General features: G+C 51.3%; 5 protein-coding genes across 5 annotated transcripts; 3 read left to right on the top strand and 2 right to left on the bottom strand.

Moving 5' to 3' along the window:
- Window positions 1-871: 871 nt before the first annotated feature.
- On the top strand, window positions 872-2542 carry TRUGW13939_08645 (uncharacterized protein; the record flags this gene model as incomplete). The annotated part of the gene is made up of 1 exon (XM_035491775.1): window positions 872-2542. One exon carries the CDS (start codon window positions 872-874, stop codon window positions 2540-2542), a length of 1671 nt encoding a protein of 556 aa, XP_035347668.1.
- A 401-nt stretch (window positions 2543-2943) lies between these two features.
- On the top strand, window positions 2944-3561 carry TRUGW13939_08644 (uncharacterized protein; the record flags this gene model as incomplete). Its single annotated transcript, XM_035491774.1, has 1 exon — window positions 2944-3561. One exon carries the CDS (start codon window positions 2944-2946, stop codon window positions 3559-3561), a length of 618 nt encoding a protein of 205 aa, XP_035347667.1.
- Window positions 3562-3784: 223 nt separating this feature from the next.
- TRUGW13939_08643 (uncharacterized protein) lies at window positions 3785-5740 on the bottom strand (the record flags this gene model as incomplete). The annotated part of the gene is made up of 4 exons (XM_035491773.1): window positions 3785-4887; window positions 4939-5327; window positions 5383-5420; window positions 5474-5740. The coding sequence occupies 4 exons, from the start codon at window positions 5738-5740 to the stop codon at window positions 3785-3787; spliced, it is 1797 nt and encodes a 598-aa protein (XP_035347666.1).
- Window positions 5741-7637: 1897 nt separating this feature from the next.
- Window positions 7638-9530, bottom strand: TRUGW13939_08642 (uncharacterized protein; the record flags this gene model as incomplete). The annotated part of the gene is made up of 6 exons (XM_035491772.1): window positions 7638-7986; window positions 8039-8159; window positions 8212-8937; window positions 8990-9153; window positions 9211-9428; window positions 9495-9530. 6 exons carry the CDS (start codon window positions 9528-9530, stop codon window positions 7638-7640), a joined length of 1614 nt encoding a protein of 537 aa, XP_035347665.1.
- Window positions 9531-10921: 1391 nt separating this feature from the next.
- Window positions 10922-14676, top strand: TRUGW13939_08641 (uncharacterized protein; the record flags this gene model as incomplete). The annotated part of the gene is made up of 6 exons (XM_035491771.1): window positions 10922-11362; window positions 11417-11708; window positions 11838-12814; window positions 12901-13371; window positions 13430-14486; window positions 14558-14676. The coding sequence occupies 6 exons, from the start codon at window positions 10922-10924 to the stop codon at window positions 14674-14676; spliced, it is 3357 nt and encodes a 1118-aa protein (XP_035347664.1).
- Window positions 14677-15170: the final 494 nt, after the last annotated feature.

The raw sequence follows: 15170 nt of genomic DNA, 5'->3' as shown, positions 1-15170 counted from the left end.
CTTGACCATCGTGAGGGCACACTATACCCGTGGATGATTTAGATACTGTATTCGACTGAAAACAGTATGGGGTTCATTGTTTCATATTCTCTTTTTTTTTTTTTTTTTTTTTTAGCAAGAATTTCTTCATCTGCGACGGCGTTTGGCAATATCGTGCCTTGATACCCTAACGCAAGAGAGGCTGCCCATTCATGTTTGTTTACTCTGGGAGTACGGAGACAATATTCGGGTTGTTAGGAGTTTGGTTTCATCTTTCAAGGCTGGTGTTTCTTTTCTTTTCCTTTTTTTTCCCCTTCACTTGAATTCTCGTGTATTTGTTATCTTTTCTACAAGCTGTGACTGGTCACCATTGTACATGAATTGATAGGTAGCATATGTCCTGAATGTATAGCTTCCCAATACAGTCGAATAGTGTAATACTTGACACTGTCTATTTCCAGAAGTCTTCAAACAACCCAACAAATTGCTGAGCAAGCATTTAACCAAGGTTCTGACTGAATAGTTAAGCAAGTCTGAGTAAGCGTGTAAGCTGTTGGATAAGCCGCGAGACCCTGTCAGAGCAAGGCGAAGAGAATTGATTTGTTACTAAAGTTGAAAAAATCAATGTCAGGTCCAACAGAATGGACTTCTTCAATTTAGCCGTGACTACCTAGCCTACTTTGCTTTTAGTCTGCATTAAAATCATCTGATATCATGCTGACCGAGCCGAGGTTAAATATAGCGGTGTCATCCTCTCCCGAGTTCCCCAGGCTGACCTCCCGCATTGTCCACCATGCTTTAGAGTGGGTTCTGCAATGCGAGTCTCCTTTACTCGCACATCAAAATCCATACGCCACCTACGCAAAGACAGCAAGCGCATTGAATAGTAACAATGACCGCGCCCGTCATCATTGTCGGCGGGGGCCTGGCTGGGCTTGTCGCCGCCACAGAACTCGCCAAAAAACAAGTACATGTCGTTATTGTCGACCAAGAAAACGAAGCCAACCTGGGTGGACAGGCATTCTGGTCGCTAGGTGGCATATTCTGCGTCAATTCGTCCAACCAGCGCTTTCTCGGAATCAAGGACAGTCGCGAGCTGGCAATGCAAGACTGGTTCAACAGTGCAAGATTCGACCGTGAAGACGACTTTTGGCCGAAGAAATGGGCCGAGGCGTTTGTCAACTTTGCGACTGACCATATGGAAACATATGTGAAGAACGCCGGTATCTCGTTTGCGAATGTTGGATGGGCCGAGCGAGGCGATGGGAGTGCCACCGGCCATGGGAATTCAGTCCCGCGCTTTCATCTTACCTGGGGAACAGGTCCCGCAGTTCTAGAAGCCTTTGAAAAGCCCGTGCGTGAGGCAGCCAAAAAGGGCATTGTCGACTTCAAGTTTCGACACCGAGTCGACGAGCTGATTGTCGACGAGAGCACTGGCGCTGCGATCGGAGTCCGCGGTCATATCCTTGAGCCATCTGATACGGCACGAGGAGTCGCGAGTAGCCGTGAGACAATCGACACTTTTGAATTGTATGGCAGCAATATCGTCATCACCAGTGGCGGCATCGGCGGCAATGTTGACATGGTGAAGAAGAACTGGCCGGTTGATCGGCTTGGTCCGCATGTGCCCAAGTCGTTTGTCGTTGGCGTCCCGGCACACGTTGATGGAAGAATGATTGATATCGCACAAGAAGCCGGAGCGAACGTGATCAACAGTGACCGCATGTGGCACTATACCGAAGGGTTACATAATTGGAACTCTATTTGGCCTCAGCATGGAATCCGCGTTCTCCCCGGCCCATCCTCCCTTTGGTTAGATGCCACCGGTAGTCGACTACCAGCTTTTCTCTTCCCAGGCTGCGACACCCTTGCTACTCTGAAGCATATATGCAGCACTGGGTACGATTATACCTGGTTTATACTCGACCAAACCATTATTTCCCGAGAATTCGGGCTCTCCGGCTCCGAGCAGAACCCAGATGTGACCAACAAGAGCATCCTGGGAATGCTTTGGCGGATTTTCGGATCGTCGCCCACCGGCCCTGTCCAAGCATTTATGAAGCACGGGGAGGACTTTGTCGTCGAATCTTCATTGTCCGACTTGGTAGCCGGAATGAACAGGCTCGCCAAGGAGAGAGACGGGCCTCAGCTGGATGTTGAAGATGTGCGACGAGAGATCAACCTTCGAGACATGCAATTCGAAAACCAGTACAGCAAGGACGCACAGGTGATGCTGATCCAGAACGCACGAAACTACCCGACAGAAAAACGCGGCAGAGTTGCCAAACCGCACAAGATCCTGGATCCCAAGCATGGCCCGTTGATTGCAGTGCGCATGAACCTGCTGACGCGAAAGTCGCTAGGCGGGCTTCAGACAGATCTGGATTCGAATGTGCTGCGTCCGGACGGGACACCGTTCCCAAATCTGTATGCTGCTGGGGAAGTTGCTGGTTTTGGCGGAGGCGGCGTGCATGGGTATAGCTCTCTAGAGGGGACATTCCTAGGAGGATGCATCTTTTCGGGGCGGGCAGCCGGGCTCAAGGTCGCTGAGCAAGTGGGTTAGAAGTTAGAACCACTATCTATGGAATTTTTTTTTTGTATATATTTATCCTATTTTTATTTGTATAATTTCATAGTCTACCAAAAAAATACCTGAGTGGGTCGCTTGTTAAGGCCCGATTTAGGCCAACCCTATTTTATCCACTTAAGCGACTCTTATTAGCGCTGCGTCTGATTGAGTTTACGCTAGCTTTTGCTGATTGTAACCTGAAGAGCACGATAGTGTTAATAATAATGACTCATTTGATAGGTATTAAAGGTGATTAATTCTTGCTTGCTCTTGCAAAATACTTAGCGATCCCATCCATTAGTGTGAAGCATACATCTTTCTATTAAAAAGCAAAATTGAAGAATACACCAATTGCCAGAAAAAGAAGAAGAAAAACGAATATAAAACAAAATAAAATGGCAGACTCCGACTTCCCACCCACATTCAGCATCCCAACGGAGCACCTTCATATCTCCTATTTCCAACCCGACGATCCAGCCCACGCTGCGTTTCTCGTCCAGCTGTGGAATACCGACGACTTTATCCAATCCTGCGGCAAAACGGGCATTGACAATACCGAAAAAGCAGCAAAATTTCTCCGCAACCAGGTGCAAGCAGGCTACAAACGAAATGGCCATCACCAATTCCTCGTCTCGCTCAAACCGCACGTGGGCGCTACGCTATCAGAAAGTAAACCCATAGGCATCGCGTCCTTGATGAAAGGCGAACCGCCCAATGCTTACTCGAGGCCGGATATTGGATACACTATCCTGCCGGACCAGAGCGGCAAGGGCTATGCCACCGAGGCTGCTGCTAGTCTGTTGGAGTATGCACAAAAAAGTTTGGGAATTGATGGCGTGTTTGGCTTTTGTGGCAAAGACAACAAGCGCAGCGCGCGCGTGCTGGAGAAAATCGGGCTGGAGTATCGGGGCCAGCGAAAGCTAAAGCTTTTTGGAGGTAGTGAAAGCGCGGTGTATGCGTTGAAGGGGATGGATCAAGATTTGAAGGTGTATGGTGTAGACGACGATGAATGATTGTTTATTTGTTTTATTTATTTTATACGATCAATTTATGTAAAAATGAACTGATTGGAGAATTCCTATCTGAGAATATATCAAAGACATTGATAAATAGCGTACATAGAGAGAAGATGTATGAGCAATATACAGCAAAGTAATGCAATTCTGCCAAGGTACAGAGTAATATGTTCACCAACAGAAACAGTACAAGACTCCGTACAATGCACACACAATAATCTTACTGGCTCTCCACCGCAGTGGCCAAAATAGTCGTCGAAGCCCGGGGACTAGCATTGTTTCCCTTGTGAAACATTGTGTTCCCCGAACTCACCCCGGGGTTGGTGCCCATGGGCAAGGAGTCATCCTTTCTCACCCCAAGTCCCAACTGACCCAAACTATACAAATCGCAAATCTGGCCCGCCGCGCGCTCGCCACTCCAATAAGCGCCTGTTGTTGTGCCCAGTCCGACAAAAGGGGCCGTGTGTTCGCCGGCAAACCAGATTCCGCGATCAGGGCCCACGCCAATGCGCATAGTCTCGATATCTTTGTCGCCGGCTTCAAGGCCGACTTGGAAATTAGAATATGAGCCGTTGCCGGCGTAGTCGTCGGAAATCCATTTTGAGGCAAGAAAGTCGGTGGGCTTGCAGTTTGTTGAATTCGAATAGCCTGGAAGGAGAGAGTAGAATGGGCGGACGAAATCGTCGAGAAACTCGTAGTATGCGGGGGAAGCCTCATCGAGGTCCTTGATGTTCGATACCACGTGGGCGGCGCATGGGCCATAAATATAGAACAACAGCGTCGGGTGTGCACAATTTTCTGGGAGAGCAGCGAGCGAAACACACTGCATATTCCAGCTTCCCTCAGTCGAAGGCGCTTTGACGTAGTCTGGCTGCAGCCACTGTGTATGCACCGGAGGGTGGTGGCCAGTATTTACATTCAGGGTGATGTCGGACCCATTGACAACTGTCATTTCGCCACCACCATTCGGTGTGTGTTTGGTAGGAATGTTCCAAAAGGCGCGAGGGAAGCTCACGTAGATCTTCTCAAGCCTACCGTACGATATGCTGTCAATGGCGGACGAGAGGCGCGGGGGTAATGTCGGATTAAAAACAGATTTGTTCTTCTTTAGCCATCCCAATGGACATGTGACGATCACGTCGTCAAAGTGGTATTTCTGACCGCCGGCTGTTGTGACGGTGATTTGGCGATCGCGTGTCAAATCTCTTTTCGCGGCCTGTATACTGACCACGGGAGAATTCAGACAAAGATCAGCACGTTGAAGAGCCAGCTGCGAGATATGGCTGAGGATGTTCTTATATGTTGACGCGACGAATAAATTCGCTGCAACAAATCAGTACCCAAAGACAACAACTTTGATTGAAAAGCACTTACTCCCTTCTATGCATTCTTCGAGACAGAAGAATTTCATACTTTGCCGCTCCACGGGCTCGCCGACATATGCACCCCAGAACTTGGCAAACTCCTTACATGCGGCCTTTTCCTCCGCAGTGAAATCAGTCTGCTCGAGTTGCTGGCAACAAAAATCGAATAAACTCATTTCGGGTGGTATAGTGTCTTTTGATCTGGTGCTGAAGTCAAAGCCCTTGTCGACCGTGGTCCACATCCACTCTGCGATCTTCAAAGTGGTAGCTTCGTCAAGAAGCTTGCCGGAAGTATCAAAGACGGTTTCTTCCCCGTCCCATTCACAAGTAGTTGTACCTGATATTCGGCTGATCTGGTCCACGGGGTTTCCTTCGGTCCCATGTATCCAGTTTGCTCCTCTATCACAAATTTTTAGCTTGTCTTCTCCACCACAAGTCCGAGGGCATGACAAACAGGTCAACCGAATATCCACCAACATCAGCCTGAGTTATCTACGGACACTAGTTAGCAGGAAAATTCACAATTCAGAATAAGGAGATTGTACCCTGCCGCCAATCCGATCCCGCGCTTCCAGGATGGTGACTTTGACACCATTCTGGCCCAGAATGTCGGCACACCTGAGCCCAGACACTCCGGCTCCTATGACACCAACATGAGGAGTCTTTCCCATGAGAGCTAGGTAGTAGACGTTTGCTGAGAGCGGTAGTTTCCGGCCGACACTGGCAGGATGAGGACCGGTACGGCGTTTTCGAGAGGTCGAGTAGTCTAACCGCAAAGCAAGCTGGCTCAGATAATTAGCTTTACACTCCATGATCGCGTTTGTTCTGGATGTTCTTGGTGTATAGATGGATCAACGTGGAAATTGGGTCTGGACTGCGGAAATTGTATAGACAGGTTGTGCACAAATGGTCAAACGTGGGCGAATTTGCTGGAGGAGAATGCTATCCAGAAGTCCCTTCTTGGAAACGAAGAGCCAGCAGCAGCGACTTAGGGCGGCGTGTAACCAAGCTGCAAGGCTCCATGGCTATCCGTAAAGCGTGATCTCAACGACGATTTGACGCTTGGCGTGCAGAAGCGCAAGATGGAACAGGCAGGTACATCCAGATAGCCTGCATGGCCCGACGCCAATTGCGTATGCGGCCATCTGACTGTATCGTCCCCGTCGCCATATAACGTAGCTTGCTGCTGGGTCTATAGCGGCTAACGCGACAAAAAGTAGTTTCTGCAGCAGCGCCCAGTCTCATTCGACACCTCGTCCATCTTTTGGAGTACACACTGCCGATCATGACAGCACGCGATGACGCCGAGAAGCCCATGGACCACGCTGGATCGTGCAGGGAAAAAAAAGCAAGGAGAGTGCTCGGAGAGGGAAAGCAAAGAACTCACGTTGTTATTGGTGATACGAGCTGATAAGAATCGGGCCTTGTGACGTCCCCCACCTTGCAGTGCACGCACAGTAGTCCAGCTGCAAGTAACCGGAGGAATGATGGGCGAGCGTGGGAGGAATTACTAGAAGATGGAGAAGATGCTTGCGTATATAATTTAGATGGATATACAACGAGAGAGAGAGGAGGAAACAGATGTGAAGCTGGATCTGGAGGCTAGAATTTGCTTATCGCCGGCTGATAGTGGGACACATGCCCCAAGATGCGGCTGCCCATTGGCTGCTACTGTCAGCCAATAAAAGAAGCTGCAGGACCCACCATATAGTTGCAACTTACAACAATAGTTAGGAGTTTGTACATGAACAGGGTTTGAAATTCACAGCCCAGACTTTCCAGTCGTTGCAGTCGGGATGCGCACATTGCATGTAAGCTGTTATGCTTACTGGGATCTCTCTTTATTGTAGGCTCTAGATATCAACGGGCGAGACGGGCGATGCCCTTGCAAGTTGCTGCATTCTGGCCGCTCTCATGTCGCACTTATAGCGGCGGCCGCACGAACTAGATTGGGACGGGCTGCTAAAAGCTATTCTAAGATTATTTAATGATTACTAGAGAATGGAGCTAATACTAATACTTATAATAGATACTATAGTATTACTTGTAACGGCAGCCCATCTAGATAGTTGAATTTGAAGCTATCCAGGCACTATGGAACGAAAACAAAACAGTTGGGAGAGAAGAGGAAGGAGAAGCTCTGCTCAGTGTGCGAGAGCGTCTTATAACGGCCTTCGTCGGTGCCTCATTGGGAGGTAGGCGAAGCTATTCCCAATTCCACTCTGGCTGGCTAAAATTGAACCATGGGCCGTTAGGGTTATCTTCGGCAGCATGCATGCGATCACTGTAGGCGATTTCCAATATGAACAACCTTTCCTACCAAGAAATCGTAGAGTTATTCAACATCCCCAATAAAAATTGAACAAGTATTTGATTTTTATAGTGTAAAAGTACTCTAGATTAGAGGCCTCTAATTGGTCAGATCTAGTCACCTAGCATAGAGCATGCGCTGGGAATCAGCCTTTGCGCGTATCGGCCATGTCGACGTCCGGGCTATCTGACAAAGCTACACCTATTATTGATAGGACTTATTGGGCTATATGAGAAATATCTTGCTTATGTATTCCGTGCTTTTTGATCCAGAGCATAGCTAAAGCAACATCTATTTCATTATTAACAGCCAGCCCCGTTCGACGGGATTCTCAAACCGGCTGACCAAGGAGGCAGCTGAGGCGATGAGAAAACCATAGATCACCTATCGTTGGCCAGCTAGCCCTTATATGTGGCCTCGACCAACAAGTCCCCGTGGTTGTTGAAGATCGGGTTTTTATAGAAGAAGACATCCCCCCCAGAGAGCACGAAGCGGGAGGTTGACCGGAGTGCCGTGGTGAGCGAATCGATGATGCTATTGAAGTTGATATGGTTGAATGCATCCGCCCAATCTTCGGGCACACCAGGCAAGTCGGGCTCTTTTTCGCCGCCGCAGGGGATGGTGCCATCGTTGTATGTCGCCTTAAAGATCTCCTCCAGCGTGGCGGGATTCATCTTCATCTCGATGCCGCCATCATGGACTGATTTCATCTCAATTTCGGTATACCACTTGATGATCAGGTGTTTGCTATAGACTAGTCAGACCATGTTCACACCATCAGATGAAAGGAGGAGTGTACTTAAGAGTGCCTGTGTGCAGCTTGGTAAAGTAATAGGCACCATCAAGAGAAAGCACAGATGAGCCTTCGAGAATAATCTTGTTGTTGGCAGGCTCAATGTAGATCCTATTTTTCATGAAACCTGTTGATCATTGAGTATAAAACCTCATCATGTGACTGTGCTTGATGCTCACCGGTTCCTGTCCCCTTCATTCCCATATAAACCGGCCACCACGTGCTGTCCTCTCCGGACTCGGGCTCTGGAGCACAATCCCATCCCCAACTGGTGGGCGAGAGCTTCTGCCAGCCAAAGTCCATATTCGCGCGGGCCAGTTGACTGGTTGCGTCGCTGCCGCCGAACCCAAAGTTCCAGTGCAGATAAAAATCATTCTGGTCTGATTTGGCCCGCAGCGAGTTGTGCCAGGGAAACAGCTGCCGATTAAAATCCTGGAGGAGACAGGGAAGAGTGCTCGAAGGATCCCGCAGGAGATAGGAATCCCAGAAGACCTGGCTGCTCACACAGGCGGTGGCCTTCATGCCAGGCTCCACAAAATTCCCCGTGTAGGGCACGGGTACGTTGGTAGGGAACTCCTTGTGCTGGGTCATTTCTACGTAGAGCAACATGTTGGCCTTGCCGGTGACCAGCCCTTCGTCGGGCTCGTGCTTGCCGGGCCCAATATAGGGGTATGTCTGGTGCCGTAGCGCCGTCGGGGGGAAGCTGGGCGCTGGGATGTTGACCGTCTCGGGGGCCTGGGTCTCGATGCAGTAGCCAAAGCTGCTCAGCTTGGGGTCTTTCATGGTGCCCTCCTTGCCGTCGCCCCAACGGCGCATGACGCCTAGGAAGATGTCCAGATCGTCCTCGTCCCACACATGGCCCTTGAAATCCGAGTGGTCCTTGTCGAAGTAGATGATCTTGTTGGCTGCGGAGCGCTGCGTTAGCTGATGATACAGTTTACCTGCACGACCACTTACTGGTGAAGTCGAGGAACATGCGTTCGATCGAATATTCGCCCGGCTGGCCAATCTTGCTCTTGACCTCGTCGATCTCGGAGGTATCTGTCACCACCAGTTTGCCGTATTTGACCTCAAAAGCAAACCGCCAGCCGGTCACATCAATGGACGTGTTGCGAGGCTGTCTGCAGAAAATATGAATAATCAAGCGCAATGGAACCCGGCCACAGAGGGACATGTACCTGTTGCCCACCTTCAGGCGGAATGTGCCTGACCTGAAATTGCAGTAGAACATCACCGTGTCGAAGGCCTTTTTGACCAACAGGGAAACCTCAGCCGTATCCATGTCGGCCTGGAGTTCTCCATATTTGCTGCTACTATGGATGGTTCGGAGCTCCTCGTGTTTGTCAAAGAGATAGTACAGCGCATCATTGACTGCCTCCTGGGATACCGCAATGATCTACAGCAGAGCAGGTCAGCGGCCGGGGTAGATGAATGGAACAGCAAAAGGCCTTGCCTGAGATACGCCGCTGGTGGCAGCATCAAGGCGTGGAAGGGACATTGTGCACGGACGAGTCGAACATGGAATTAGTTGAATGAGATGGCTACTGCCTGGTTGTCAGGCGGAAGAGTTGTGGACCAGCGTGGACTTTATATACGTCGTCATCAGGTAGCCATGGAGGAACACGAGAAAAATCCCTCAGTCTACAAGACTATTTCTGGTATTGGCATTGATATGGTGTCAAATGCAATGCTAGAGGTAAGGAGATGATATTGTTAAACAGCCATACTCACAGTCTTTTCAATGCTGTGTAACATAGGAGTGGCAGTAATGCCTTATTCTTTACCTATCTTTAGTTTATACCCAGTTCTCCTATATGCTCAATGGTCCAACCTGGGCCAGAGGGCATAGAAGCGCGAATTTTATATATATCGTTATCAGGTGGCCATGCCTGGCAGGAATAGGAGAGAAAATTCCTCAGTCTATAAGATTGCTTCTGGTATTAGCATTGATATGGTGATAAATGCAATGCTAGAAGTAAGGAGATAATATTCTGATATAGTGTACTTATAATCTTTTAAATGCTGTGTAATATAGAAGTGGCGGTGATACCTTATTCTTTATTGATTTTTAGTCTATACCCAATTTCCCTATATACTCACTGGTCCTACCTGGACCAGAGGGCATATTGAAGCTATATCTAACATCATCATCAGATGTAGCTGATTGGATAAATCAGATACTTCTAGCTACAAAACCTATTGAGATATAAAGTATTCTTGGTTCTCTATAGTTATTGATGTTGGGCCTTTATATACACAAGTGTCAAGTCTCAATAATGCATGACAAGCCAAATCTCGAAGTTCATATGCAGAAGATGTGCTACCACTTGCTGCATCAGACGTAGTGGTATGTAACAGAGCAAAAACCTTGCAGTCACTAGACGGTGGAGTCCTGAAAATTTGGCAATCCGTACTTCATAAGATTATCTGATTGTTAATGTCGACACCATGATGCTGACCCGTACGAGCTACTCGCTTGAGCCAATATTATACACACAAGAGCTTCTGTGACGGAGTTTCATAGAAATATACACCTGGGCTCTGCAAGAGCTCGGTCCACCAAGATATCTACAGACGTTCCACAACGCGGGGGTTTCATAGTGGTGGCTTCAGCTGACATGTTACACTGCATGGTGGAGAGTAGTCCGCTGGCAACTTTCCAACTTGACTACGTAGGAAGCAACAGGAGGAGAGGATGCAATGTTATATCAATGTTATATCAATGTTATCTTCGCTTTTCCACTGCCTCGCCATCAATAAATCGTATATTTCTCCATCTTCCCTTTCCACTGCCTCGCCCTCAATAAATCGTATATTTCTCCTTTCCACTACCTCGCCACCAACACATTGTATCTATCTGCCTGCCTCGCTGCCCCTCGCCAGCATATCATGGAGACCATTGTCCACGATTCCGAGCTGTTGACCCACCATGTCGCGGCGGTCGCCGTTCCCGACTCTCGCCGCTTTATCGCCGTCCGCGATGAAAACGGCCTTCTCATGCTTTTCTCTATCGGGACGGACGACAAGATCCACATCTCCAAGATCACCTTGTCGGGCCAGCGGCTCGTGCTGGACTTTGGCCTGATGCTCGGTCTCGATGATCAGTACTGCGCCCACGCGATTGACGTCGTGCAGGACGCGGCGTCGTCGACGCTGTATATTGCCGTGGCCACCTCCATGCCCGCGGGCTCGGGGAGCGCGGTCTATATCCTGCGGCCCTTCACGCCGCGCGAGGCGGACCTGGGCTCGCCGTCCACCCGGCTGACGAGCTTCCTCATGCCGGAGACAGGCAGCCCAGCCCAGCCGCCGCGCATCTTCTCGATCTACATGGTAGGGGCCTTGCTCGAGCGGTCTCATCAGGCCTGATCGCTAACGGGTGGCTAGGGGGTTTCGCGGGCCGGGGCCAGGTTCCCTCCACTGCTGTTGGCATATCAAACCGAAATCCACAAATCGCAGGACTTGGTCCGTGTGGAAGTCGTTGACGACCAGTCTGGCACTGCACAATGGGAATGGGCACGCAAAGACGACATCGCCCTGCCCGAGAACGCGGCCAAGATCTTCGCCGTGCAGCCGGTGACCTTTCGGCTGGGGAGCAGCAAGGTGCTGCGAGGGTTTGTCACCCTCTACGAGATTCAAGGCAGGATTCTAGATCCCCTGTGGTTACCGCGTGCTGACCGTGACTAGGCGACCGCGTCCTGCTGTTCCGGACCTTTGGTGAAGCGCATCCCTATGTGTGCGAGATAACGCCGTGTCCATCGGGTAAGCGTTCTTTGCGTACAGCATCTTCATAGCTGACTTGTAATAGATGCTCGTGACATCGCCACTTTGCAAGGCGCCGAAGGATACACGGATCTAGTCGTCGGCGGCGCGGGCCTCTATGCGTTCAAGGGGACAGAACTCGCGGCGCCAAAAATGAAGCTGATCGCAACGGACGGGGTGTTCGCCGCCGTCAAGACTCTACAGGTCACCCAGTCGCCGGTAGGCATCTCGATCTGGGCGGAGAATACGGCGCAGGGGATTGGGTACCTGGAGACAGACCTCGCTCTGGCGCCCTTAAAGCTGCCTGTGCAGGTGATTCCCGACGGTGCAGGGGGCTACTTCTGCCCCCTGAAGGCGACTGTCAGCGATCCCGAAAAGTTCATCTCCGCGTCCCCCGACGGCCACTTGTTGCTTCTGGAACATGACTCTGTGTCCGGGCTCTGGACCGCGACGCCGTTGGTGACCCCCGCACTCACCAAGATCATCGACGTGACCGCGTACATGACGCAGCTCATGCCGCTGAGCGCGGCCGGGGTGCCGGTGCTCAGCTCTCCAGTAACGCTGCGGGCCTCCGGCGAGGTTAGTATTATTGTGAACGGCCGGCCGGTGGTCGCTACTCCTGGCGGTGTCACGGTGATGACCGACCAGGCGGGATACGTGACGCTCGTTATTCCGACGGACGATATCTCCAGCTTCACCTTCACCGTGTCCGCGGTGGGGTCAGATCCGCAACTAGGCGTGACAGTCGATCCGTCGAGCCCAGTGCACGAGAGGTTGAGCAAGGCGCTCGAGCAGGACCTTGAGGACGTGACGCTGCCCGACGGGACCCGGCTGATGCAGGACAGCCCTCTGGACAAGGAGCAGATCGATGCAGCCGCAGACGCGTTGAAAGCCGCGTTGAAACAGCGCCAGTATCTAGTCGCCGGGGTGGCTGACGCCAATCGCCCGTGGGAAGCGCCCGTGGGATATCGGGTTGATGAGATCTGCAGCACGCCGCCGGAAGGCATCAAAGACATGTTTTGGGTGAGCCGCAATCTCTCTCTCTCTCTCTCTCTCTCTCTCTTTCGCTTGCCCGCGGTCATCGGGGGAAGAAACTGACGATTGGCTAGGACGGCTGGCATTGGCTCGAGCACCAGGCAGACAAGGTCATGAGCTATGTGATTGACGGAGCTCAGTTTCTGGTCAAGATCGCTGGGCAGACGTATCGGTGGGTGATGAAGACACTGACACAGATTGCCAAGGCCATCTCCTGGCTGATCAAGAAGGCCCTGGAGCTCGGAAAGAAACTTATCCAGTGGCTCGGTTTTGTCTTTGACTGGAAGGACATTAAAGCCGCCCAACAGTCGATTGTCAACATCGCCAACGACGGTATCGACTGGGCGGCCGGTAACGTCTCCAAGCTGAGAGACAAGGTCGACACCTTCTTTGCGCAGATGGAGCATTCCTTGGGCCAGAAGGAGCGGCCCAGCTCCTCCGATGTCGACGCTGTCAACGGCATGGCCGACGACGCGTCGGCCAGCAAGGATGCGGACAAGGATATCTCCCGCCGCTCCGTGACGGCCAACTGGACGCGGTATCAGGTTAGTCGATTCAGTCTTCCTTGGAGAGACGAAGCTAACATACATAACTCGGCGCCAGTTTGAACATGGCGGCGCCCGAGACGGTGCGGTGGTGTACTACCCCGGGGACCCCGATGGGGCCTGGGATGCCCAGCTGCAGGGCTTCCACAGCCAGTTCGAGGGCCAGGTGGTGCCGTTGCAAACGAATCTGGTGGACGACTACGGGCCTACCGGCAAACGGTCCCTGTCGACCAAATCCGCGTTTGAGCGGATTCTGGCCGACTTTTTGGCGCAGGTGGTTGGGGGCGTGAAAGGTCTAACCAAGAGCGTTTTGAACGGAGTCGAGACGCTCTTTGGCAAGCTGAAGGACTTTCTCAATGCGAAGATCGATATCCCCGTCTTCTCCGCTCTCTATAAACTGGTGACCGGGGATGATCTGTCGGTCCTGAACGTCATGGCCTTGATCATTGCAATCCCCGCGACGGTCATCGCAAAGCTGGTCAGCAATGCCGCGCTCCCGACCTTCCAGGCGGGCGACTATCACTCGATGATGGACCAAGTAGTGCGCGGCACAGTGGCCGAGCAAGGCCTGCTGCCATTCAACAAGTTCGCCAACATCGCAGGCCTCGCCGCCATGGGCATCTCCACCCTCTTCGCCGTAGTCTCCTTCGGCGGCTTGCATAGCGGCGGTCGGCCCCCGTCGACCTCGCCCAGCGCTCCCCTGGCCGCGCTGGCGGCGGCAGCGGCAGCGGCAGGCAATGGCAACGCCTTTAACTGGGGGGTGCTGATTGACACTGGCCTGCTGTTCTACCACCTGTTCTCTGTTCCATCCAACGAGAAACTCCCCGCGCACGTCCTGCGGCTGGCCAGCTGGCTGGTCTCGATGCTCTCCAGCCTGGTGGCCTTCCTTCTCCATCTCTCTGCGAAATTTATCGGCGAGCTCAAGGATAAAATCCGGGCGGTGGTGGATGTGGTCATCGAGGTGATCACCTACGCCCTGGAAATCACCATTAGAGTCAAGGAGACCCAGACCATCTGGGAGGGCAAAGACGATGTGTGGAGCATGGTGGACTGTGCAGGCCACACCTTTCTCCTGGTGGGAATCTCCGGTGGTGCGCTCAAGACCCTTTCCCCTGGTAAGTCATCACCCCGGTTGCTCTGAACGCCTACTGATCTGGAAACAAAGAGCCCATTACCCAAAAGGTAGGACTAGCGGCGCAATGTATTGGACTAGGCGGGGGGATTGGCATCCTGGGGGTGCACGGCATCACGTCCTTTGCCAAGGAGAAGTTCTGTGATCCCCCCAAGTACGTGGGCTCGGCTTGATGGAAGACGCCGCAGACTATGCCCAACCAACGCAGTAGGTATAGTTGTTGATCTACTTACATTATGAAAACATAGTTATGCTTAAGATTACGCTTTTTCGCAAATGTCCTGGATCTGTGGAATTCTATTCACAGCCCTTGCCTCTGTAATTAACATCAAGGTATCAGGCAGCGACATTTATAAAGTTATCACAAGAATCCAAGTAGATCTTTCCCTGAGACTTGAGAAAACACAACTCGTTAAGCTAGCGGCTGCAGACGGGAACTACAACTGACATGGTAAAGGGTGTATACTATACCAAGAGTGTGCCTTGGCAATATAATGTAGACATGTATATATAGAATATAGATATAGATAGACCAGCTGGCCAATCATATACGGCGCTAAAAGATGCTTGGCGCGATCTACTGGCGCCAAGACTCCCCATTCTACTCCACTATTAGCGCTGGCTAGTGACCATACGCCAATCAGAACCGCGGGATCTGTCTCTATTT

This window comes from Talaromyces rugulosus, chromosome V (genome assembly GCF_013368755.1).
Source record: "Talaromyces rugulosus chromosome V, complete sequence".
NCBI lineage: Eukaryota > Fungi > Ascomycota > Eurotiomycetes > Eurotiales > Trichocomaceae > Talaromyces > Talaromyces rugulosus.
Note: the sequence above shows the minus strand (reverse complement) of the source record. Positions and strands in the feature narration are given on the sequence as shown.